The 25,561-nt window shown below is 47.2% G+C and overlaps 1 protein-coding gene across 1 annotated transcript in view; it reads left to right on the top strand.

Moving 5' to 3' along the window:
• LOC121880225 overlaps positions 1-25,561 on the top strand; it is a 153,293-nt gene that overhangs the window by 124,261 nt on the left and 3,471 nt on the right. The window contains exon 3 of the mRNA XM_042387385.1: positions 6,077-6,138. Coding sequence (XP_042243319.1) covers positions 6,077-6,138 — 62 coding nt within the window. The remainder of the gene's footprint in view (positions 1-6,076; positions 6,139-25,561) is intronic.

The raw sequence follows: 25,561 nt of genomic DNA on the forward strand, positions 1-25,561 counted from the left end.
AGGGAAGGGGAGAGAAGGGAAGGGGAGTGGGGAGGAGATGAGGACGTGTACATGAGGATAAATACATCAAAAGAGAAAAGAAAAATCGATGGCGTCGATACTAGGGACGTCGTGTTTGGCCGCCCAACATGCTACTGTATACCTCGTCAGTACTCGAGTTCATGGAAGAAGACGATGAAGACGATGACGAGGAAGACGATAATGATCATCCTCCTCCTCGTCCTCTGACGTACGTAATAGAGCTTTGTTATGAGTCTCTTGAGGCTCTGTTAAACAAGTCATTATGCTTGTTATCTCAGAGTTAGGAGAGCCCCAGTGTTATATATTGTACAACACGCTAGGGGGAGGAAGAAACGACTACTACTACTGCTTACTACTACTACTACAACCTGTACGACTAACTACTTCACACAGTCCGCCCTCTGGTACAACACGAGAGGCAACAGTGGGCGAGGTGAGGCTGCTACCCATGTTACCATAGCAACGGAGGTAAGCGTCATCAGCTCGCTTCCTGTCTGCTTTTATTAGTTAGCGACCGTCACCTAGCGACCTGGTGCGCCCCCGAGACAAGGTTAGCTACCCCGCCGTAATGAACTTGCTCGAGGTGGAGGAGGAAGAGGAGATAAGGGCGTGTGTGTGTGTGTGTGTGTGTGTGTGTGTGTGTGTGTGTGCGCGCGCCACCATTCCCTCCCTTACCGTTGTTGTTTTGCACCATTAGGTTTGTGTTTTGTGCTATTACCACCGTGTGTTGTGCCTCACGCACTACCTTCCGTCTCCAAGGTAACGTCAATGACTGTATATACCGTGTTGACACACTCTCTCTCTCTCTCTCTCTCTCTCTCTCTCTCTCTCTCTCTCTCTCTCTCTCTCTCTCTCTCTCTCTCTCTCTCTCGTATTTGTTGATCTCATTAGGGATATCACTTCGCATCTCCTCAGAGTAGAGTCTGTGCAATTTTTAAGCCATTTAGTGATCCGCCGTAGGCCTTAGCTTGATAGAGCCATTGCGATTCTTTAATACATAAAATTTCAGGTTGTTTAGGGAGAGGCTTTGTGTGTTTTGACCGCCATCTTGTACCGTAGCCCGAGTAAGCTGGCAGGATGCGTTTTACTTATCCTTCGAGAAAATATAACTCGAAGCCTTTCAGAATCCTGGACGGTTTCTTAACCACCACACCAGCCACAATCCACAGCTGTTAAGCTTCCACTTCCTTCTTTATCCTCCCCCTCTATCCTCCCCTCTTTTCTCCTCATATTCCTTCTCCCCATCTTCCTTCGCCTCCTCTTCCCCTCCTCCTCCTCTTCTTCCCTCTCCTCCTCCTCTTCTTCCCTCTCCTCCTCCTGGTGTCGTGGAAGCATCTCATTTTTCCTCCCAGTTGGTCCAATAACGCTGGTGGTAGATTCTGCAATATTCCCCCAATGTAAATTCCCAGCGTCTTGCTAATTCCAGATTCCAGTGTGCTGCTGCTAATTCCACATTACGCTCGTGGCTCACTCCACGTGTGACACTCAGCTACTTACGGAGCATCTGTGCCGCCGCCAACAGTGTGGGGAGGGAAAACGCTCTTATTGTTTCCTTCTTTAAGAAATAAAATCACGTTTTTTTGTCGAGGTCCTCCAGACACCTTGGGGTGACTAGCGATCTTGTTACTCGACAGCGTAAGAAATAAGGTCTTGTGTCAGCAGAGGCGGCCGTAATGTCAGGAGGAGGAACACTCTTAAAGCTCTCCAGAACTAAAGGGAAAAGCTGTATCAACAGAGGGTGGACACCTGGCCCACGAGGAACGAGCACTCCTCTGCCCCTTTACTTTAGAATTAAACTCGTGTATCAAGATCGGCTAACACTTGAACATCGAGGAATAAGGACCTTTTATTCCCTCTGGTCTAGAACCCCAAGTCGCATTTCACCAAATGCTGTCCAAGAAACGACAGTGGAATAACGTCTTTGTTACACCCACGCGTAAGACCTAGAGTCACATGTCAGCCACGGGCGACCATCAGACCCCTGAAGAAAAGCTTCTGCTGCTCACCGACTCAAGAATTAAAATCGTCGTGTATCAGCAAACGTGGAGCCCCTTATGAGGCATCTGTGCCAAACCCCTCCTGGGAAAACACTCTTACTGCTCCCTTCTCCTAAGAATTAGAGTCGTGTGTCAGCCAAGGAACGCACCAACCCACAAGGGAAAAACGTTTTTACTTCCCAATGGCATAAAGATAAAAATTGAGTATTAACCGTGGCGGCGTCATGGCTGGCGATGTATCTCATCGCGGGAATCAGACCCTTGTGGCTTACTTATCAAAGGGTTTATATTTCTTTAAACGGGTCTCATTGTGGTTAGAGCCCACCTCGTTTTCTTTTACTCGGGGAATACTATACTACTATTTCATGGATATATTGCGTTGAGGTGATAGCTATGTGTTGTGGGATGGAGGCTAAATCTTGGCTCGTTTACCTAATATATATTCCAATATTGTATATAGACGATAGCTGGGTATTTGGGCTGACAATTCTCATCTCTCCTTTTATTCAGTTTTACATAGATGATAGTTGTAATTCTGGGGGGTGAAAATTTAATTCCGGGGAATTTAGAGGTGAAAAATACTGGCCATTTCGTAAATCGAGAATTCTTTTACCCTGGGATATTGGCGACCATCTTGATCAGGATGCTAATGGTGGAGGCAGTTATATATCCACCAACTCTGCCTCTATGGTTTAAGTCTGTGTCTTATGTCTTTACCGGTTTACAATATGGCGCTTTCGGTTTACAATATGGCGTCTTCGGGTTCACTATATGGCGTCTTCGGGTTCACTATATAGGCGTCTTCGGGTTCACTATATGGCGTCTTCTGGTTACACTATATGGCGTCTTCGGTTCACTATATGGCGTCTTCGGGCACTATATGGCGGCTTCGGGTTCACTATATGGCGTCTTCGGGTTCACTATATGGCGTCTTCGGGTTCACTATATGGCGTCTTCGGGTTCACTATATGGCGTCTTCGGGTTCACAATATGGCGGCTTCGGGTTCACAATATGGCGTCCTCGGGTTAACACTATAGCGGCTTTAGTAAACTTCATGTTGATGTTGTCTAGATTCTCAAAGGTACATAGAGTAAATAATTCCTCATTCTCAAAAATCTAGAAATGAACTTAAATTTTAACTTACAGTAAATCACAAAAATTAGGCACAAATTAACCTTAGAATTTATACCTGATTCCACCTTAACTTAACTCGATCATTTTACACTTGATAAGGTTAATGTATTAAATATTTATTAACTTTTACCCTAACTGGAGTTAAGTGGACGTGTCTAATTAAGGTCGAATCTCAAGTGTATTTTTTTAACTTATTTTTTTTACGGTATTTTTTTGTAATTTATTTTTAAGTATTGTGTCTTTTTCTTCATCAACTTCTAATTTGATTCTAATTTTTAATCAAATTTCTCGTTGGTTTCTATTTTCATCAACTAAAATCTCTCTTGCTCTTTGTTGTTTCAGTTTATGGTCTATTTTCCCCCTCTGTATCCCTGTTCTTTGCTGGTTTCCCCCCAAAAGTGGTGCTGCTCTCAAAAGGCTCAGCCGTGTCAATATTATTGTTGTTGTGGACTTTGTGTATCTGTAAAACTCTGGCTAAATAAAATGTTTCAATTCAGTTTAATAGTGTTAGTGGTAGCAAGACTGTGTGTGTGTGTGTGTGTGTGTGTGTGTGTGTGTGTGTGTGTGTGTGTCAGAGGTTATTAGTATTATTAATAGTAGTAGTAGTGGTAGTAATGGTGGTAGTAGTAGTCTTCATATTACTAGTCAGCTTCAGGTAGTAAAAAAAACTCAATCTTGGCCAGGTAATATCCTCACCTGTGTCGCACCTCACCACCCTCAACACCGCGGAGGTCGTCAGGACGTGTTTACATTACTGCTAAGATGTCGTCATTATTTTTTTTTTTTGCAGGAGGGAAATTTATCTTATACTTGATATATAGAACAAAACTTACGTGAGATTATTGGTTCTTTATATTTATGAAAAAAAATGGAATTATTAGTGTGTGTTTTTCAGAAAGTTCGTGTATCAGGAAATTATAGAATGTTGAAATGTAGATAGTCAGAGAAGTTTATTTTTGACAAGTGTATTAAAGTAGATTACTCAGGTGGAAAGATCATTGGTGGATAACAGGTATATTAATTACGCAAATATACCGTACTGTGTGTAAGAGTGGTGCATCAACACAGGTAACAAGAGCCCCCTGCACCTCCCACCGCCATACATACAGGCGTGGTACTTGATTAGGGATGTACCGTGTTGTGTTGCCACCAGATGAAACAAACTGGGAGTGGTGTAGCTGTGGCCTCGTTTGACCCCAGTAACAGCCTCGGTCAAGGTGTCGACATCAAAGGTTAGGGATACTCTGAGCCGCGGGGGAACGAGACTCGACCCTGAGCCAACCTGCGCCTGTAAATTAAAGAGTGCCGCTTGGAATACGTGTCCGGGAAGCAGTACTGCCTGAAATGCTGGGATACTAGAAACAGTGTCGTCTGAATGTGGTTGATCAGGTGGTGGGGTGGATCAGGTGGTGGGGTGGATCAGGTGGTTGGGTGGATCAGGTGGTGGATGGGGTGGGTGGATCAGGTGGTTGGGTGGATCAGGTGGTGGGATGGATGTGGTGGGGTGGATCAGGTGGTGGGTGGATCAGGTGTGGATCGTGCAGGTGACCAGTGGTGGGTGGATCAGGTGGTTGGGTGAGGTGGTGGATGACCAGGTGGTTGGGTGGATCAGGTGGTGGGGTGGATCAGGTGGTTGGGTGGATCAGGTGGTGGGATGGACCAGGTGGTTGGGGACCAGGTGATTGCGGGCAGTTTCGGGTTCTGATGAGTCCATTAAAACTTAGTCAAGTCTTTGTTCAAGCTCCGCACCTGCCTCCTCCTCTTCCTCTCTCTCTGTCTCCTCCTCCTCTTCCTCCTCATCTTCTCCATCCTCTTCCTTTTCCTCTACCTCCTCCTAATTTTCACTTTATCTCTCTCCCCCACTGATTACTATGCCCCCATTTCACCCCCTGACCCATCACTGCAAATCATCTTCCCACCCTACCTCTTTCCTTATCCTTCCTTCCCATTATCCCCTTCTCTCCACCACCCTTCTCCACCACTCTTTCCCTCCACCACCCCCATTGTCACCACCCTCCACCCTCCCTTCACCTTCCTCTCCCTTCACCTCCTCACACCGTCCTCTCCTCTTCCTCCGTCCCTTTCCCTACCCTCCTCTCCACTTCTTTTCCTCTCCCCTTCCTCCTCTCTCCTTCCTCCTCTCTCTCCTTCCTCCTCCTCTCCTAAAGCTCCTCCAATACGGGTTGACAGTCGCCTCTCATCATAAACACCCAGGGCTACAATCACCCTTCCCACTCCTTCCCACTCAGAGGAAAAAAATAGGGAACCCCAATTTGGTGCTTCAAAGAGGGGTATATTGGGGCATCTGGCAGAGGACTACAACACACTCCCCTTCCTCCCCTGCTCCCTCACCCCTCTCCCGCTCCCCCCTCTCCCTCACCCCTATTATATGAAGGCCAGGCAAGTTTGTCTCGTATTGGAAATGTGTTCACGTCTCGGCTCTCTGTCGGACGAACACACACACACACACACACACACACACACATACATTGTACCATATGCAGTCTCTCTCTCTCTCTCTCTCTTCTCTCAACACAGCATTAGAGTTTAATACAGTAGTCGCACTGAAGCTTCCCTTATGCAGGTAATTTTGGCCAGTGCTTACGGCGCCACCAGGTAAATGTATGGGCCATTAAGGCTGTATTGGCCAGGTAAGAGAGAGAGAGAGAGAGAGAGAGAGAGAGAGAGGAGAGAGAGAGAGAGGAGAGATAGAAGTAGAGACCTGGTAAGGAGGGGAAAACTTTATTCCATCTATATTAATCGTGTTATCTCAGCCATATTGTTCCATCCATATTAACAACATGGCCCCAGCCATATTGTGTGTGTCATTACCTGCTATTGTGTGTGCCATATTACCTCAGCCATATTGTATGAGCCATATTATGATAGCCATATACTAACAGTTATGTCATCTCTTCCACAGTGGGCGGCGAACTCGGGGCGTTGGTGGGCGAGTCTCCGAAACTTATAGAAATTGCTGAAGCGGTGAGTTTACATTCAGGGGCTGCTGGGGTAGTGTGCCCATCCTGACCTGATTGATGGATAGTTTTCTCCGTGTTATGTTTTTTTTTCTGTAGCTATGTGTGTGTGAGGGGGGGGTAAGTGGTTAGTTTCTGTGTGTGTGTTATGGGTAAGTGGTGGTATGGCAGGTAATTAGTGGTGACTTGTCAGGTAGTTGTGGTGGGATGCCAGGTAGGGTGGTGGTGGTGGTCTGCCAGGTAGGATGGTGGTGATCTGCCAGGTAGGATGGTGGTGGTGATCTGCCAGGTAGGATGGTGGTGGTGATCTGCTAGGTAGGATGGTGGTGGTGATCTGCCAGGTAGGATGGTGGATCTGCCAGGTAGATGGTGATCTGCCAGATAGGGATGGTGGTGGTGATCTGCCAGGTAGGATGGTGGTGGTCTGCCAGGTAGATGGTGATCTGCCAGGATAGGATGGTGGTGATCTGCCAGGTAGGATGGTGGTGTGATCTGCCAGGTAGGATGGTGATCTGCCAGGTAGGATGGTGGTGGTGGTGGTGATCTGCCAGGTAGGATGGTGGTGGTGGTGATCTCAGGGATGGTGGTGGTGGTCTGCCAGGTAAGATGGTGGTGGTGGTGATCTGCTAGGTAGGATGGTGGTGATCTGCCAGGCTAGGTTGGTGGTGGTGATCTGCCAGGTAAGATGGTGGTGGTGATCTGCCAGTGTGGATGGTGGTGATGGTGGTGGTGATCTGCCAGGTAGAATGGTGGTGATGGTGGTGGGATCTGTCAGGGGATGGTGGTGGTGGTGGATCTGGTGGTGGATGGTGGTGATGGTGATCTGCCAGGTAGGATGGTGATGGTGTGTGATCTGCCAGGTAGGATGGATGGTGGTGGTACTGCCAGGTAGGGATGGTAGTGGTGGTGATCTGCCAGGTAGGGATGGTGGTGGTGATCTGCCAGTAGGATGGTGGTAGTGGTGGTGATCTGCCAGGGATTGTGATGGTGATCTGCCAGGTAGGATGGTGGTGGTGATCTGCCAGGTAGGATGGTGGTAGTGGTGGTGATCTGCCAGGTAGGATGGTGGTGGTGGTGATCTGCCAGGTATGATTGTGATGGTATCTGCCAGGTAGGATGGTGAGTGGTGGTGATCTGCCAGGTAGGGGATGGTGGTGGTGATCTGCCAGGTGTGATGGTGTGGTGGTGATTGCCAGGTATGATTGTGATGGTGATCTGCCAGGTAGGATGGTGGTGGTGATCTGCCAGGTAGGATGGGATGGTGGTGGTGATCTGCCAGGTAGGATGGTGGTAGTGGTGGGATCTGCCAGGTATGATTGTGGTGGTGATCTGCCAGGTAGGATGGTGGTGGTGATCTGCCAGGTAGGATGGTGATGGTGGTGGTGATCTGCCAGGTAGGATGGTGGTAGTGGTGGTGATCTGCCAGGTAGGATGGTGGTGGGATCTGCCAGGTAGGATGGTGGTAGTGGTGGTGATCTGCCAGGTAGGATGGTGGTGGTGATCTGCCAGGTAGGATGGTGATGGTGATCTGCCAGGTAGGATGGTGGTAGTGGTGGTGATCTGCCAGGTAGGATTGTGATGGTGATGGTGATCTGCCAGGTAGGATGGTGGTGGTGATGGTGATCTGCCAGGTAGGATGGTGGTGGTGATCTGCCAGGTAGGATGGTGGTGAGTTTGGTGACCGTCAACACTTGTGACCTTCACCTTGTCAATAAATTTCATCTTATAGTGAGCGAAGCGTCGTGTGCCTTAGAGTGGACGACTTGACCCAGATTGGCTGGCTGGGAAGGAGGAGGGAAGGAGAGACAGACAGAGGAGGGAGGAAGAAGGAGGAAAGAGTGACAGAGAGAGAGGTAGTAAGAAGCAAGAAAGGAGAAACAGAGAGAGAGGAAGATACAGAGAGGAGGAAGAAGGGGAAGGAGACGCAGAGATGAAGGAAGGAAGGAAGGAAGGAAGGAGAAATTTTATTAATGATTATCTTTCTTCTTTTTTAAATGAGTATATGACGTCCAGATATTTACTATTGTTTATATACATTTTTATATATACCTTAAAAGTGTGACCTGGTTGTCATTTCTCTTGTCAACAATGTAGGAAAATATGTCGAGAATTTTTACTTTGACGGAGGGAAAATATATATATATATATATATATATATATATATATATATATATATATATATATATATATTTTTTTTTATTATTTATATATATATATATTTTATTAATTGTGTATTTTAGTGTATTAGTGTATTAAAAAATGCCATCATGATAACACTATTTTTGAGTATTTATACATTTAAGTTATTGTATTGTATCGTAATTCTGATGTAATTCTAATAGGTAGTGAGAATTAAACTAGACAAGAGTTTTATGGTAATTCTTATTTAGAGAAAGAAAATAAATATATGAACATTTTCTAATTATAAGCGAATTCTTGGGAACACACAACACACACACACACACACACACACACACACACACACACACCACACACACACACACACACACACACACACACACACACACACACACACACACCTTGTAAAATAAACCGAAAACATAGATATAATACAGTATTTTTTTCTCCCATTTATTTCTGTGTTGTGTGACCTCTGACTTTATTAAAATATTTAAGAAAAAATACAAAACCAAATTCACCCTTTGATAGAGAACTCCTTTGGTTGTGATGATTTAAACTTCAGGTCTCAAAGGGTTAAATGATCTGTACTAGGGATTAAAATCATTGTACTCGGGGTTTAATCAATGAACTCAAGGGGTTTAAGTCATTGTACTCGGGGTTAAGTTTGAGAAGCGGAGTGGTTGGCGGAGGGGTCTGAACTCTGCCTGCCTCGGTGTCGGGTGACTGAGCCCTTGGGGTCAGCTTATGGCAGTCTCTCTCTCTCCAACCTCCATCCAACCTATCTCTCTCCAACCCTCCATCTATCCACCCATTCTCCTTCCAACCTCTCACCCTCCATCTCTCCAGCCCATTCTCCCTCCAACCTCTCACCCTCCATCTCTCCAGCCCATTCTCCTTCCAACCTCTCACCCTCCATCTCACCAACCCATTCTACCTCCAACCTCTCACCCTCCATCTCACCAACCCATTCTCCCTCCAACCTCTCACCCTCCATCTCTCCAGCCCATTCTCCCTCCAACCTCTCACCCTCCATCTCTCCAGCCCATTCTCCCTCCAACCTCTCACCCTCCATGTTTCTTTTCCTCCTTCCCTTCCTCCCACCTGACCTCCTGCTGTTAACATAATCAGGGATGAACCTCACTTTCTGACAGCTGAAGACTCGTGGGGCAGCGCTGGCAGCCCTTTTCCGATCACAGCGTCCCATTGTTGATTGTGGTTGTGTGGTGGTGTGGTGGTGGTGATGGTGGTGTGTAAGAGAAAGATGGTGGATGGTGATATGTTATTGCTGTTCTATAAATTGCCTACTGCTGTCTTCCTGCTTACTCACTTCTGTTGTGGCCTCCTCTCTACCTCCGCTGTTGTGACCTCCTGCTCTAACCCTCGCTTGTCTCAGCTTATGTTCCCCAGTGTCCTACCAAACCCCGGATTATGTCGACGCTCTCAATGGGGTCTTCACTATTGTCAATATGAAGACATCAGTGACTCCATCCCACACACCCTCTGTTGATATCTCTGAGATCTGGGGACTAGTGGTGGCTTCTCGACACTGCCCTGAGTCATTACTGTACAGTGTTGGTGGGACGGTCATGTTATTCTTGGAGGGAGGGTCCGTTCCAGGTGCTGAGTGACAGTCACGGCTTCTCTTGACAGGCTGGGGCGTGACGGTGGGAATATGACATGACAGGAGAGGGACGTGACTGCAGAGAGGGAGGAGGAGGGGGTGCTTGACGTGACGGGGAGAGTGTGAGACGTGATGGGAGGCGGACCGGGAAGAGGAGGGGCGTGACGAGAAGAGGAGGAGGATGAGTGAGGACATACACGTTAGGGAGGGTTTGATGTGGGGAGAGGAGCGTGACGGGAGGGGTTGTGTGACGGGAAGAGGAGGTGGAGGTGTGTCGACATGTGACGGAGGGAGGGAGGGAGGAGGGGGGTGACGGGGAAGGTATTGTAACGAGGTGGAGAAGGAGGGGAGGACAGTGTAACGAAGGGGGGGTGGGGTTAACGAGATGAAAAATAAAATGACGGAAAACTTGGGAGATGGATTTTAATTTTTATTTTTTGGTTAATATTATTAGCCGTAGAGGGAGGAGGCTGGGGTGACAGAGGGGGTGAAGGAGGAGGATGAGGGAGAGCTGGGGGGAGTTTGAGGGTGTGTGTTGGTGGTAACATGTTGGGCTGGATCAGTTTTTAACTTGAGGTCTCTACACGGATGTGCACCTGATTGTTAGCTACATGAACCCACACACCACCGAGAGACTGCGTATATGTTCAGGGCATGCGAGCCGACATGTCAGAACTTGTTGTCGTACCAAGCGGCTGTGTGTGTGTGTGTGTGTGTGTGTGTGTGTGTGTGTGTGTGTGTGTGTGTGTGTGTGTGTGTGTGTGTGTGTGTGTGTGTCGCACTAGAGGAGGATATAGGTTGAATTGGAACGATAGATGGATGGAGAGAGCAGGAGAGAGAGAGAGAGAGAGAGAATTAGAAAGATGAATGGCTAGACGACAGAGAGGGAGGGAGTAGGGTGACTTAGGAAGTGTTTTGATTGGAGAGGACATAACTCTTAAGGGTCTTCATGAGAAGCCTCCACGGTGCAGCCAGTTTGGTCGTGTTCATCATCTCTTCTTCCTCTCCCGCCCTCCCTTCCTCCCGTCCTCCCTCCTTGTCATATACTTCCCCACTTCCTTGCACCCCTCCCCCCGGTGTTATGTTCCCCTACCATTCCTTCCCCTGATATCCCCTACCCCTTTCCCTGTGTTATACCCTTCCTTCCCCTGTGTTATATCCCCTACCTCCCTTTCCCCTTTGATACCCCCTGCCTTTTGATGCCCCTTCCTCTCCCTGCCTTTAAACTTCCCACAGCTGCGGGAGGTTGTGGCCAGGTGTTTGACTTGTTACGTCACACTGTGTAAGGAACCAACATTAGGTAATACTGAAGCGGTTTCCTTCTTTACCTCCTCCTCCTCTTCTTTTCGTCATCGTTGTTCTTCTTCTTGTTCCTCTCGTCGTTTTTATATTATTATCATCATCAATAATAGAACAGAATCCCGAGTCACCAAAGGTTCCTACGTTATATTTCCCCATAACTGGAGACGTAGGAATCCACCGAAATGGCTGAGCTCAGATAGTAGTACACACACACACACAAAAAAAAGATACAAAAGTAACGTCCAAACTGACTCCAAAATTACACTGAGACTCTACCTTAATTAGATACGTTCCCTTAGCACTAGTTAGGGAGCAAAATTTACTTTGGGAGTCTCTGTAAATCGCGACCCTGGGTATTTGAAACCCCATTTGTGTGTGTGTGTGTGTGTGTGTGTGTGTGTGTGTGTGTGTGTGTGTGTGCGTTCGCATTCCTTGTTGTAAGGAGGCTTGGCACTTGAGGCAGGAGGGAAGGGCAGAGGAGAGAGAGAGAGAGAGAGAGAGAGAGAGAGAGAGAGAGAGAGAGAGAGAGAGAGAGAGAGAGAGAGAGAGAGAGAGAGAGAGAGAGAGAGAGGATTTGTGTGCACGTATGCATATGTGTGTTCGTGTGCATATGTGTGTCCGTGTGTGTGTGTGTGTGCACGGCGCGCCAGGGGAGAGGGACTCCCACTGCTTGAGGGTGTCAGGACCTCGACACATGGGGATTGATCCTTACATCTCCCCAACACCTCCACGGCCACGCGACCCCTTGATGGCCTCACCATATACACACATCCTCCCCTTCCTTCACCTCCGTCTAAAGTCTTTTCCCTCTCATCCCTCCTTTCCTACCTCCCCATCTTCTCTCCTTACACTACCCTCTCCACTTCCCTCTTATTTTATTAAACTATCTTAAACAGATTTAGAAATACACAATAACACACTATATCGAAACACACACCCTAACCACTCCATCCACTCCTGCCCACCGCAGCCGTGCCCTCGTGGTCCTGAACGGTAACACAAAACGATGAAAAACCGACAGGTAACGACCATGTGAACGGAGTGAGACCGCAAGAGCTGATCAGATTTGAAGAGACACTGCTGCCTTCCGTCATCCTAGTTGTTTGCCTGTGTGTGTCTCATGACCTGAGGGGTACCTGTGTCTCGTGATCTGGGGTACTTGTGTTTCATCGTGACCTGCAAAGGAGAGAGAGAGAGAGAGGAGGAAGAACGGCAATAGAAGTGGTATTGCGAAACAGGGAAGAGCGAGAAGAGAGAAGAATAAAAAAGAGGAAATAGCTACACTCCCAATAAACAAGAAAGAGTTAACTGACGATATTGCACGGTAGAGATAACAGGGGAGAGAGGAGGTTGGGTGAGAGGGGGAGAGGGGGAGAGGTTATGAGAGGGGGAGAGTGTTGGGTGAGAGGGGGGAGAGTGTTGGGTGAGAGGGGGAGAGGTTGGGTGAGAGGGGAGAGGTTGGGTGAGAGGGAGAGAGAGGCTAGAGGGGGAGAGGTTAAGAGAGGGAGAGGTTGGGTGAGAGGAGAGAGTGTTGGGTGAGAGGGGAGAGGGGTTGGTGAGAGGGAGAGAGGAGTGGTGAGAGAGTGGGGAGAGTGTTGGGTGAGAGGGGGAGAGTTGGGTGAGAGGGAGAGAGGAGTGGTGAGAGTGGGGAAGAGTGTTGGGTGAGAGGGAGAGGTTGGGTGAGAGGGGGAGAGTGGTTGGGGAGAGGGAGAGAGTGTTGGGTGAGAGGGGAGAGTGAGTGGGGAGAGTGTTGGGTGGAGAGGGGAGAGAGTGTTGGGTGAGGGGAGAGGTTGGGTGAGAGAGAGAGAGAGTGGGGAGAGGGGTGAGAGGGGGAGAGTTGGGGGAGAGGGAGAGAGTGAGGGTGAGAGAGTGGGGGAGAGTGTTGGGTGAGAGGGAGAGAGGAGAGAGGGGGGGAGAGGTTGGGGAGAGGGGAGAGTGTTGGGGAGAGGGAGAGAGTGTTGGGTGAGAGGGGGGGGAGGAGGTTGGGTGAGAGGGGGAGAGTGTTGGGTGAGAGGGAGAGAGGTTGGAGAGGGGGGAGAGTGTTGGGGTGAGAGGGAGAGAGTGGGTTGGGGTGAGAGGGAGAGAGGTTGGGTGAGAGGGAGAGAGTGTTGGGTGAGAGGGGGGAGAGGTAGGAGAGGGAGAGGTTGGGTGGAGAGGGGGAGAGTGTTGGGTGAGAGGGAGAGGTGTTGGGTGAGGGGAGAGTGTTGGGTGAGAGGGGAGAGGAGAGAGGGAGAGGTTGGGTGAGAGGGGGAGAGTTGGGTGAGAGGGAGAGAGTGTTGGGTGAGAGGGGAGAGTGTGTTGGGTGAGAGGGAGAGAGTGTTGGGTGAGATGAAAGTTAAGAGCGAGTGAGAGTTAGGAGGAGAGGGAATGAAAGGTGACAGGCTACCACCCCCTCAGTTGTTATAGGAGCCCCTGAATCCTTCCCTAGGGTCGTGTGTGTGTGTGTGTGTGTGTGTGTGTGTGTGTGTGTGTGTGTGTGTGTGTGTGTTTCTCTCGGAAGGAAAGGAAGACTAAATATACACACGCACGCAAACAGGTTCAACCACTCACGCAATAGGCACACACACACACACACACACACACACACACACACACACACAACACACACACACACACACACACACACACACACACACACACACACACACACACACAAATAAGGTTTAATGATTTTGTAAATAATATTAATAATGGGAAGGAAAAAGAGGATTATTGGTGATTTTATTCGTATTTCCCATCATTTATGGATTTTTATTCGTATTTTCCATCATTTGGGGATTTTTATTCATATTTCCCATCATTTAGCGATTTTTATTAATATTTCCCATCATTTTAGCATAAGTTTGTCATCATTTAGGGATTTTTATTCATATTTCCCCTCATTTAGGGATTTAACTTTATTTCCCACCATTTAGGGGAAAAAATAACATGATCAGGTTACCCGGCCTCAATATTTCAGACCTTACTGCCGACAACACGCTGTATATACAAGTTAGGGAAATTTATGGCGCCTGGGGATAAAAGTGTCCATTTTATGTACCGCACCGGAGGTCTCTTAATTACTCTACCTTAACTTTTGTCGTAAAATTATTTTTATTTTTGTTAATTATTGTCTTCTTAATTGTATTTTTAATTGTCTTTTATTAATATCTCGAATTATTTTTGTTTTGTTCATGTATGTCTAGAATTATATGTCTTTAGTTTATGTCTGGAATTAATTATTTTTTGTTTGTCTCCAATTATTGTGAATTAATTAATTATCGATTACGATGGTGTTGGGATGTGTCGGGTGGTGCTAAGTGGTGTTAGGGGGGGTCTGTTCCCTCCTCCTTCCCCTCTCCTCCCTTCCCCCCTCTTCGTCCATCCTCTCCCTCCCCTTCCCATCCCTTCCCTCCTCCTCCATCCCTCCCCCAACCCCATCCTTCCTCCATCCCTCCCCTACCCCGTCCTCTTTACCAATTATGGACACAAATAAAAGCTGTGTTAACGCCAATTATTATTTTTTTCAACAGATGATTGTGTGTAGTGGGTGAGGGGTTGGATCACACGTGGAGGGAGGGGTGGGAGGGAGGGAGGAGGATGGAGAAGGGGGGTAGGAGGGAGGGAGGAGGGAGGGATAGTTAGTAGCCTTGTTCTGTGTACTGTTAAGAGAGAAGTGGGGAGGAGGGTAATAGTTTCAAATTTTTCACCTCTCTTCCTTGTCTTATATGTTTTACTTCCTCTTCTTCCTCTCTCCACCCTCCCCATTCACTCCTCTACTATCCATTTTATCTCCTTCTTTCCCTCCTCCTCCTCCTCTCTCTCTCCTTTCTCCTTCCTCCACCATCACCCCCACCTCTTCTCCATTTACCCCCACCTTTCACCCCCACATCTTTCCACCCCCCACCCTTGTCCCCCTCCTTCCTCCTCTGACACCTCACTTTATATTACGTTCAGCTTCCCAATTGTCAAGAGTGTCAACGCTGTTTAGTCCCTTCCCGACCACATGCTGTTTTGGGTTCATTTAATATGTAGTGTTGGTGAGCCTTCTTATGCCAGCTGGACCAGGAAGTGATGAGTGTCATGGGTGTTAGTGTGTCATGTGGTGTTGGTGTGTCATGTGGTGTTAGTGTGTCATGTGGTGTTAGTGTGTCATGTGGTGTTAGTGTGTCATGTGGTGTTAGTGTGTTCTGGTGTTAGTGTGTCATGTGGTGTTAGTGTGTCTTGTGGTGTTAGTGTGCATGTGGTGTTAGTGTGTTTTGTGGTGTTAGTGTGTCATGTGGGTGTTAGTGTCATGTGGTGTTAGTGTGTCATGGTGTTAGTGTGTCATGTGGTGTTAGTGTGTCATGTGGTGTTAGTGTGTCATGTGGTGTTAGTGTGTCATGTGGTGTTAGTGTGTCTTGTGGTGTTAGTGTGTCATGTGGTGTTAGTGTGTCATGTGGTGTTAGTGTGTCATGTGGTGTTAGTGTGTCATGTGGTGTTAGTGTGTCTTTGTGGTGTTAGTGTGTCATGTGGTGTTAGTGTGTCATGTGGTGTTAGTGTGTCATGTGGTGTTAGTGTGTCTTGTGGTGTTAGTGTCATGTGGTGTTAGTGTGTCATGTGGTGTTAGTGTGTCATGTGGTGTTAGTGTGTCATGTGGTGTTAGTGTGTCATGTGGTGTTAGTGTGTCATGTGGTGTTAGTGTGTCATGTGGTGTTAGTGTGTCATGTGGTGTTATGTGTCATGTGGTGTTAGTGTGTCATGTGGTGTTAGTGTGTCATGTGGTGTTAGGTGTGTCATGTGGTGTTAGTGTGTCATGTGGTGTTAGTGTGTCATGTGGTGTTAGTGTGTCATGTGGTGTTAGTGTGTCATGTGGTGTTAGGTGTGATGGTGGTGTTAGTGTGTCATGTGGTGTTAGTGTGTCATGGTGTTAGTGTGTCTGTGGTGTTAGTGTGTCTTGTGGTGTTAGTGTGTCATGTGGTGTTAGTGTGTCATGTGGTGTTAGTGTGTCATGTGGTGTTAGTGTGTCATGTGGTGTTAGTGTGTCATGTGGTGTTAGTGTGTCATGTGGTGTTAGTGTGTCATGTGGTGTTAGTGTGTCATGTGGTGTTAGTGTGTCATGTGGTGTTAGTGTGTCATGTGGTGTTAGTGTGTCATGGTGTTAGTGTGTCTTGTGGTGTTAGTGTGTATGTGGTGTTAGTGTATGGGGGGTGTGTCGTGTGGTGTTAGTGTGTCATGTGGTATTGTTGTTAATTCACTTGCGATTAAAAATTTAATTTACATTCGCCCGACAAATAAAAATAATGTACATGTTTTGCTACACACACACACACACACACACACACACACACACACACACACACACACTAAGAGGAGTTGCTCATCATAGAGAGAAAGAGAGAGAAACAGTCGAAGGATCTTACGATTATTAGACAGGCGAATTGAAGGGAGAAGAGAAAACTAAGTGGAGAGAGAGAGAGAGAGAGAGAGAGAGAGAGAGAGAGAGAGAGAGAGAGAGAGAGAGAGCAACTATGGAAAAGAGACCTGAACACATCTCCTCCCCCCTACTCTCTCCTTAGTAAGGCATTGGTATACAAATATAGAACAAGAGAGGGGGGGGGATATAGAAGGAAACTGAAAAGAGGAAGGGGGGTGGACCATGGTCGACCCTTCTGAGCTTACCATTGGGGACCCGGGGTTAAGGTGCCGTCAGACTGGAGGTAAGCCGCTCTCTTGTTTATGTGTTGAGCACTTTGCAGTAAATATCTAGGCCGGACACTTTTATGTGATTATTGGTGGTGATCGAGCGAGGCGGGTGAGGCGCTGCAACCCTTCATTATATGTGGCACTTTTATAATTACTGATGTTGGTTATGGTTGAGGATCTGAATGTGTTATGTTTTGATGCCCCCGCGCCTGTCTCGGGAGGAAAGAGGGTAGGAGAGGAGAGGGGTAAGGAGTAGATGGAAGAGGGGAGGAGGGGGTAGAAGGGGAGGAGGAGGAGAGGGGAGAGGGAGGAGGGGAGGGGGTGAAGGGAGGGGAGGAGAAGAAGGGGTAGAGGGAGGAGAAGTGGAAGGGGGTAAAGGGAGGAGGAAAAGGAGAAGGGGGAAGGGTAGAGGAGAGGAAGAAGAGGGAAAGGGAGCCGGTGGTAGACAAAGACGGGAAAGATAAAGGGGGAGAAGGAGGAAAAGAAGAAAAAGAAACAAGGTGGTGGTTAGGGAGAGTGGTAAGAGAAAGGGAGGAGGAGAGAAGAACAGGAAGTAGGGAGATGAATTATAAGGACAGGAAAACGTAGGAGAGGGGCATGACTTACCACGTCTTGGTATGGGTGTGGAAGGTGGCTTACGTTACCTAAGCTATCGTCTTAGGATTCACGGAGGTTTTCTCTGCGTTGCCATGACGATAGACTTGTAAAGAAAGATGAAACTGTGTAGGAAAAATAAGGGGGGGGGGGGCTTCAGTGGTAATCGTATGTGTAATTTTTTTAAAAGCTTCAATAAGGCTTCGGTAAAATAAAGTTTCATTATTATTATTATTATTATTATTATTATTATTATTATTATTATTATTATTATTTTATTATTATTTTTAGTGTTTTCTCCAAGCACTTACGAGATATTAACGAAAACAATGAAAGGACAAACATTCATACAACCTCCACGAATAACAAAAAAATCTAAGAGCAGTGTGTGTATACATTTTTCTGACACACCCTGTCCAAACCACGACCTTTAAAAATAAGGAAAAAAAGTAGATGAAATAGTTAAAGAAATGACAACTAAAATAGACAAGTTTCAATTTTAGATAAAGTGTTATGAATGAGATTGAACTCCCTCTAACCAGACTGTCCGGAGGTTTAGTGTGTCCCTCTTGATGTGAGTGTTGAGATGTGTGGTACTTTTCACCCGAGATAACATTTTAAACTATTTAAATGATTAAGAAATGTAAATTAGTGAAGCCATGAATTCTCTCTCTCTCTCTCTCTCTCTCTCTCTCTCTCTCTCTCTCTCTCTCTCTCTCTCTCTCTCTCTCTCTCTCTTATTAACCACCATTTACCTTGTTGTTGAATCTAACCAACATGAACAGTGAACGACTTGTCAGCTTCTCAACGAGGTGATAACGAGCCAACTACCACCACCACTAACGAATGTCAGGTAGTTACAGCCTAGACACCTGCCATGTAAATCAGTAACAACCTCGCCCACAAGTAGATGAGCTTTACCTGGTCGGTGCTCCGGGGTTTCTTTATTAACTTGCCAAGATGTTCGATTTATCTCTCCCGATGAGGTCGACTGTATTGGTCTTAACGGGTCGTGTTGCAAATTGGGTTGATATGGGCGGTAAACTCTCTTCCCCTCCCCCTCTCCTCCCCTCCCCCCTCTCCTCCCCTCCCCCAGGTAAGAGATTTGGGTGATGGTCAGGTTGATTAGAGGTAGATTTCATGGTAGAGTATAGAGGAAGTTTGCAAGGTTGAGTTGAGGTAGATTTCTAGGTAGAGTAGAGGTAAATTCCAAGGAAAACTGGGTAAGATTTCACGTGAGGATAAGGTAAACTAAAGGTAATTTTATGAGGTAGTATTTAAGTAAGATTTACGTAATATTGAAGGGAAACTAAAAGAAATTCCCGCTTCCTTATTATTATTATTATTTTACGTAACAAAAACTTAAAACACGCTACCACCCCCACGTGTGTCTGACCAGAGTGTGTGTGTGTGTGTGTGTGTGTGTGTGTGTGTGTAAAACTCTTAGGTTGAAGTCTTGACATAAAGAGCAAAAAGTCAATATTTTTACCCACTAGTTTGTTAAAGGATAATATTTGTACTCACCGCCTTGTGTTGACCGTCATGGTACACAACGGTCAATATTCTTCGTGATTTTGGTCTTATTTATACTCTGAAAATATAAGAGTGATTTTTTGTATAAGATGTAATTTATCACTCATGGATGTTGGGTTTGTTGTGAAGAAGTGTTTTCGTTCTCAGCACCTTCAATAAGTCTTCACGTGACTCCCTGGCCTGTTCACTACCACCTTCCCCCTGACCTTCCTACACCCCACACCTCCCTATCTCATATCCCCCCACCCTTCATCTTCCCACACCCCAGCCTATTCTCCCTCACCTCTCAACACACCCCCTCTTCCCGCACTTTACTTTCACTCCTGGGAATTTAAAATCTCTTGTGGACAGTGTTGAGTCTGCTGTATTTGCCTGAGAGATATAATGGTAAATATTGGTGTGTGAGGGAGTGTTGTCCAAATAGTTAGTGTAGGTCGTAGAGGGCTGCTGTTGACACCTTCCCCACCTCTCCTGCCGTCCCACACACACACACACACACACACACACACACACACACACACACACACATCTTATTTTAGCTATACATTATATTTTACTTAAACTTTAGGAGAAAAAATAAAATTACACTAAATATTGGAATTACTATTGATCCTATTATTAATTACTGCTGCTAACACTGCTATTACCGCTACTGATGTCGTTGCTATGGTAATTCCACCTCTTGGCATGGGTTGTATTGGTGGGAGTTTGGTTGTTGGCAGGCATCTGAGGGGAACACGAGGGGGAAGAGAGGGAACAGCGGTAGTGGTGGCAGTAAGGCGCGACAGAAGGCGACACTACCAGGGAGGTCGAGCAGATACTCCACCTCCTACTCCTCTACCCTCCTCCTACCCTCCACCCCTCCTCCCTCCTATCCTCCCCCTCCTGATCCCTCCCACTACCTCCTCCCACTCCCCTCCTCACCTCCTGCCTCCTACCTCCACCCCCCATACCCTCCCCACCTCACTCCCACCTCACATTCCCACCACACAACTCAACACGTGGTGGTAATAAGATTCATGTATGCTTTTCAGGCGCGTTCGAGTACAGGCGGCGTTTGGCAGTTGAGGATAGGGGGGCGTGCTGGAGTGAATGTTGTGTGGATGGAGAGGAGTTGGAGGGAGCGGTGTGTGGGATAGGGAGGAGATGGAGGGAGTGGTGGGGATAGGGAGGAGATGGAGGAGCGGTGTGTGGGATAGGGAGGAGATGGAGGGAGCGGTGTGTGTGGGATAGGGAGGAGATGGAGGGAGTGGTGTGTGTGGGATAGGGAGGAGATGAGGGAGGGTGTGTGGGGATAGGGAGGAGATGGAGGGAGTGGTGTGTGGATGGGAGGAATGGAGGAAGTGGTGTGGGGATAGGGAGGTTGGAGAGTGGTGTGGGATAGGAGGAGATGGAGGGAGTGGTGTGTGGGATAGGGAGGAGATGGAGGGGAGGGTGTGTGGGGATAGGGAGGAGGATGAAGGGAGGGTGTGGGATAGGGAGGAGATGGAGGGAAGTGGTGTGTGGATAGGGGAGGAGTTGGAGGGAGTGGTGTGGGATAGGGAGGAGATGAAGGGAGGGTGTGGTGGGATAGGGAGGAGTTGGAGAGTGGTGTGGGGATAGGGGAGGAGATGAAGGGGAGGGGTGTGTGGGATAGGGAGGAGATGGAGTAAGAGGGGTGTGGGGATAGGGAGGAGATGGAGGGAGGGTGTGTGGGATAGGGAGGAGTTGGAGAGAGGGTGTGTGGGATAGGGAGGAGATGGAGGGAGGGGTGGTGGGGATAGGGAGGAGATGGGAGTAGAGTGTGTGGGATAGGGAGGAGATGGAGGAGGGTGTGTGGGATAGGAGATGGAGGGGAGGGGTGGTGGGATAGGGAGGAGATGGAGGAGTGGTGTGTGGATAGGAGGAGATGGAGGAAGTGGTGTGTGGATATAGGGAGGAGTTGGAGGGAGTGGTGTGTGGGATAGGGAGGAGATGAAGGAGTGGTGGGATAGGGAGGAGTTGGAGAGAGGGGTGGGATAGGAGGAGATGGAGGGAGGGTGTGTGTGGGATAGGAGAGATGGAGGAAGGTGGTGTGTGTGTGTGTGGGATAGGGAGGAGATGGAGGGAGTGGTGTGGGATAGAGGAGATGGAGGAAGTGGTGGATAGGGAGGAGATGGAGGGAGGGCGTGGGGATGGGAAGGAGTTGAGGAGTGGTGTGTGGATAGGAGGAGATGGAGGAGTGGTGTGTGGGATAGGGAGGAGATGGAGTAAGAGTGTGATAGGGAGGAGATGGAGGAAGGGTGGGGGTGTGTGTGTGTGGGATAGGGGCGGGATGGAGGATGAGGAGAGAACAGAGTGGACCTGAGGACACCTGGCGCGAGGGACTTCAAATGAAGCCTCCCAGTCATTGCCGGTGAACACACACACACACACTGTTGCCAGACCCCGTCCCACCCCTTGGCCACCACGATTGTACCCTGAGTGGTTTGACGTATACCCACACAGGATCGACTTTACCCGCGGTGGACCATACATACCCACAATGATCCGACATATCCACACTGCGGTTACTTGGTACAGTATACTTCCACTTATCTCCGTCCATCGATTGGGTATATCTCTGGGTATATCTTGCCAGGGAGAGAGTGTTGTAGAGGAAGGGAGGGAATGAGTTTAGTGAGTAAGGGAGGGAATGAGTTTAGTGAGTAAGGGAGGGAATGAGTTTAGTGAGTAAGGGAGGGAATAGGTTTAGTGAGTAAGGGAGGGAATGAGTTTAGTGGTAAAGGAGGGAATGAGTTTAGTGGGTAAGGAGGGAATGGTTTAGTGAGTAAGGGAGGGAATGAGTTTAGTGAGTAAGGGAGGGAATGAGTTTAGTGAGTAAGGGGAATGAGTTTAGTGAGTAAGGGAGGAATGAATTTAGTGAGTAAGGAGGGAATGAGTTTGGTGAGTAGGGAGGAATGAGTTTAGTGGTAAGGGAGGAATGAGTTTAGTGAGTAAGGGGAGGGAATGAATTTAGTGATGAGGGAGGAATGAGTTTAGTAGTAAGGGAGGGAATGAGTTTAGTGAGTGAGTGAGGGAGGGAGGAGGGTGAATGTGTGTGCGGAGGGAAGGCCAGTCCAGCAGGAGGGAGGGAGGGAGGAGGCAGGCTAACATGCCAAGTAGGTAACCTATATTATTTATTATCGCCTAAAGTCGCATTGCCCTTAGCTCCTCCTCCTCCCTCCCTCTCTCTGCTCCTCCTCCTCCCTCTCTCTGCTCCTCCTCCTCCTCCTCCTCCTCCCTCTCTCTGCTCCTCCTCCTCCTCCTCTCCTCCTCCTCCTCCTCTCCTCCTCCTCCTCCTCCTCCCTCTCTCTGCTCTCCTCCTCCCTCCTCCTCCTCCTCCTCCTCCTCCTCCTCCTCCTCCTCCTCCTCTCTGCTCCTCCCTCCTCCTCCTCCCTCCTCCTCCTCCTCCTCCCCTCTCTCTGCTCCTCGTCCTCCTCCTCATCCTCCTCCTCCTCCTCCTCCTCCTCCCTCCTCCTCCTCCTCCTCCTCCTCCTCCTCCTCCTCCAAAGCCTCTATTTCACTGTTGATCACTTCGCTTGAATAGACTGAACTAATTATTCCACTGCTTTACGTGAATTAATCACTAACGTAAATTGGTTGACTAGTCATCAACACGAATTGGTTGAATTAATTACTTGCCCAAATGGGTTGTTTGTATCGCCCAAATCATCGACATTAATTGTTTGAATTGGTTGGGTGAATAATTAACAGTTGAATGGTTGAATTAAAGATTTACCAGAATGAGTTGTATATTTGAGTTGGTTGATGGGAATTGATTGACTCAGCCTAAAGTTGATTGACGTCATATGGACTATTAGTGAGGACTTTTCTATCTATAATTGAGATTGAAGGTAATGATTGAAGTAGTCTATTTGGGAAAGCAGTTCCTAAACGTCGTCTTCAAGATATGTTAAGGTAAGGGGGGCGGAAATTGAGGTAAGCGAGGGAGATACAGTAGAAGGAAGGTAAGGGAGCGAGGCAGGTAGATAAACGAGAGGGAAGGGTAAGGTAACGAGATGGTTTAACGAGGGATATACTTGCCAAATATTAAGGCAAGCGAAATAGCAACTTTGGTAAGCGAGACTGATATTAAGGTAAGCAAAGCAGTAAGTGAAAGCGAAGGTGAAATATATCCCACAGGAAGCTTCATAAAGGAGGATATGTGACCCCGTTTGAGACCTGGTGCTTGGAGCGGTGGCGTTCATAAAGCCTCCTCGATTGCACAGGCGCTGGCTGAGTCAAGGCAGGCAAGTCTGGGCCAGCCAATGAATGACTTGGTTTACGAGACGGCGGCCCCTCCAGCAACCCTCACACTCCGCTTGTTTGGGTATAAGCTCGACCTTTTTATGGATTACCTTGTGATTAGAAGTACTTGGCGGGTTATATACGAAGACCTGTAAGACTTCTACTCTTATCAGGACCACGAAGCGCATGGGATACATATATTATATGTATATACTGGGTGTATATATGTAGAAGAGAGGTTTCCGCGACGTTGATTGGGAAGGAGTGAAGGTGAGGCTCAGCCAGTCATCACTAGCTGTGGTTTCGGCGGGATGAAGAGGTGTCTGTATAATAAAAGGAGTTTCCGCGCCGCTGATTGCACTAGACGGGGATGAGAGTTAACCAGTCCCTGCTGACGACGGTGTTCTGGGGAGATGATCGAAGCTTTGAAGTCTCTCCGTGTTGGAAGGTAAGAAATGTGTTTGTAGGTTAGATTTCACCCATAGCTGGAGGTAGGAGACGAGTCGACTCTGTGTCTTGTTTAGTTTAAGACACAAAACTGATGACTAACTTAACCTCTCGCTTAAACTACGACACCAAGCTGACGGCACATCGAAAGTACATTAAAACTCAACCCGAATCTATGACAAGTAGATACGATGAAGTGAGGGGGGGGGGGGATCTGAAGAAAGATTCACCTAAGGAATTCTGAAAAATCCGTAGCTGACCTTCTACAGAATAGGGTTCGGCTTCTCCACGGACGCTCGCTATAAATTCTGCAAGTGATTACCTGCACGATTGGTCAATTATCCGACTGCCCCGGTGCGTTAGATAAAATTATGGAATACCGACCACCGCCCAATTATGTTCGCCGTATAGTGTAAACCGCCATGTTGTTGTTGTTGGTATCCGGTGTCCTAGCTGCTGTGTGTGTATGTGCCTGGATATACTGTTGTTGCTATGGACGTGTCTTGGTGTTATGTAGTGTGCTGTGTACTTGTTTGTGTGCCAAGTAGTGTGTCGTTGTTGTTTACTTGTATGTGGGTCTATAAAGCTGTGCTATGCTGTGGTGTTTTAGTTGTGCTCTCCAAGGATGATTGAACGTGATACACTGCCATACACAGACCTTGTTGGGTTAACGAGGGGAACCTGCTGCTGTGGTTTCAGATCTGTGTTACCTGTACATGAACTTAGGATTACGAATATGTGTCCTTGATAATTCACTAATGTCAAAGTGAATGAGAATTTGACGGATAAAAGTTAGCTAAGATAAACTAAATAATTAAAAAGATGTAAATTGGTCGTATAGGAATAAGATCATCATCACAAACTAAAATTAGAAATCGTGAAATGTCCAGAAGTAACATAAAATTAATGTGTTTATAATGTACTAGACGTATGAACCACCCAGGAGGTCGTTACGGGGTGAATAAGTGGACAGCGATCGTTGTGTGCGTTGAGCTTGGGCTTCGTTCCCGCGATGGACAACAACTCAAGAGCTGACATGGTTGAGGCTGTTGCTACCTTGAGATAATCCCCACGAGAGAGAGGGAGGGAGGGAGGGAGGGAAGGGGGTCTATTTTTAATTAATTTACCCATGTGTTATAACCAACCCAGTGTAAACATGAGGTTACTACACATGTATCACTCATTACAACGCCAAGAAGTGAAAAAAAAATACAACTCTGTAATTCATATGAGACCAAAGACATTCCTTAGAACTGAACCATTAAGTGAAGCGGTTCCGAAACGTTTTCTAATCTTAATATACCTGTTGAGTAATTGATATCTCAGGTATGATATATTTTAATATATTTCACCTCTTAAGAAACAATCAAAACTTAGTTGTAATTAATATTTATCATTAATGAAGTCTATGGAAATTTTGAATATGAAAACGCCAACCATTTTCGAAGCGGTTCAGTCGGTGATTCATTTCTTCCCCAACAGTTCAAAGTTCGACCATATATATTACGTGTGGTTGACTAATGGTTTTGACGCTGTTAATCTTGCATAAGCTGAAGAGTAAAGCTAAGTTATGAGTTAAAAGCTATGCAGTAATTTGGTTTATGGTGTTCAGTAATTTCGGTAATTTGGTTAGCGCTATACATTAATTTGGGTATTTTGGTGAGTGCTATACATTTACAGTAACTTGATTAGAGCTATGCATTAATTTTGGTATTTTGGTGAGTGCTATACTGTATTTTGGATAGTGCTATACAGTGCTTTCAGGTTTGCGCTATACATTATTTTGGTTATCGTTATACATTAATTTGGGTATTTTGGTGAGTGCTATACAAGTCTTTGGTGAGTGCTATACAGTGCTCTCAGGTTGGTGCTATACAGT

Source organism: Homarus americanus, unplaced genomic scaffold, assembly GCF_018991925.1.
Source record: "Homarus americanus isolate GMGI-L3 unplaced genomic scaffold, GMGI_Hamer_2.0 scaffold12662, whole genome shotgun sequence".
In the NCBI taxonomy this organism is placed as follows: Eukaryota; Metazoa; Arthropoda; class Malacostraca; order Decapoda; family Nephropidae; genus Homarus; species Homarus americanus.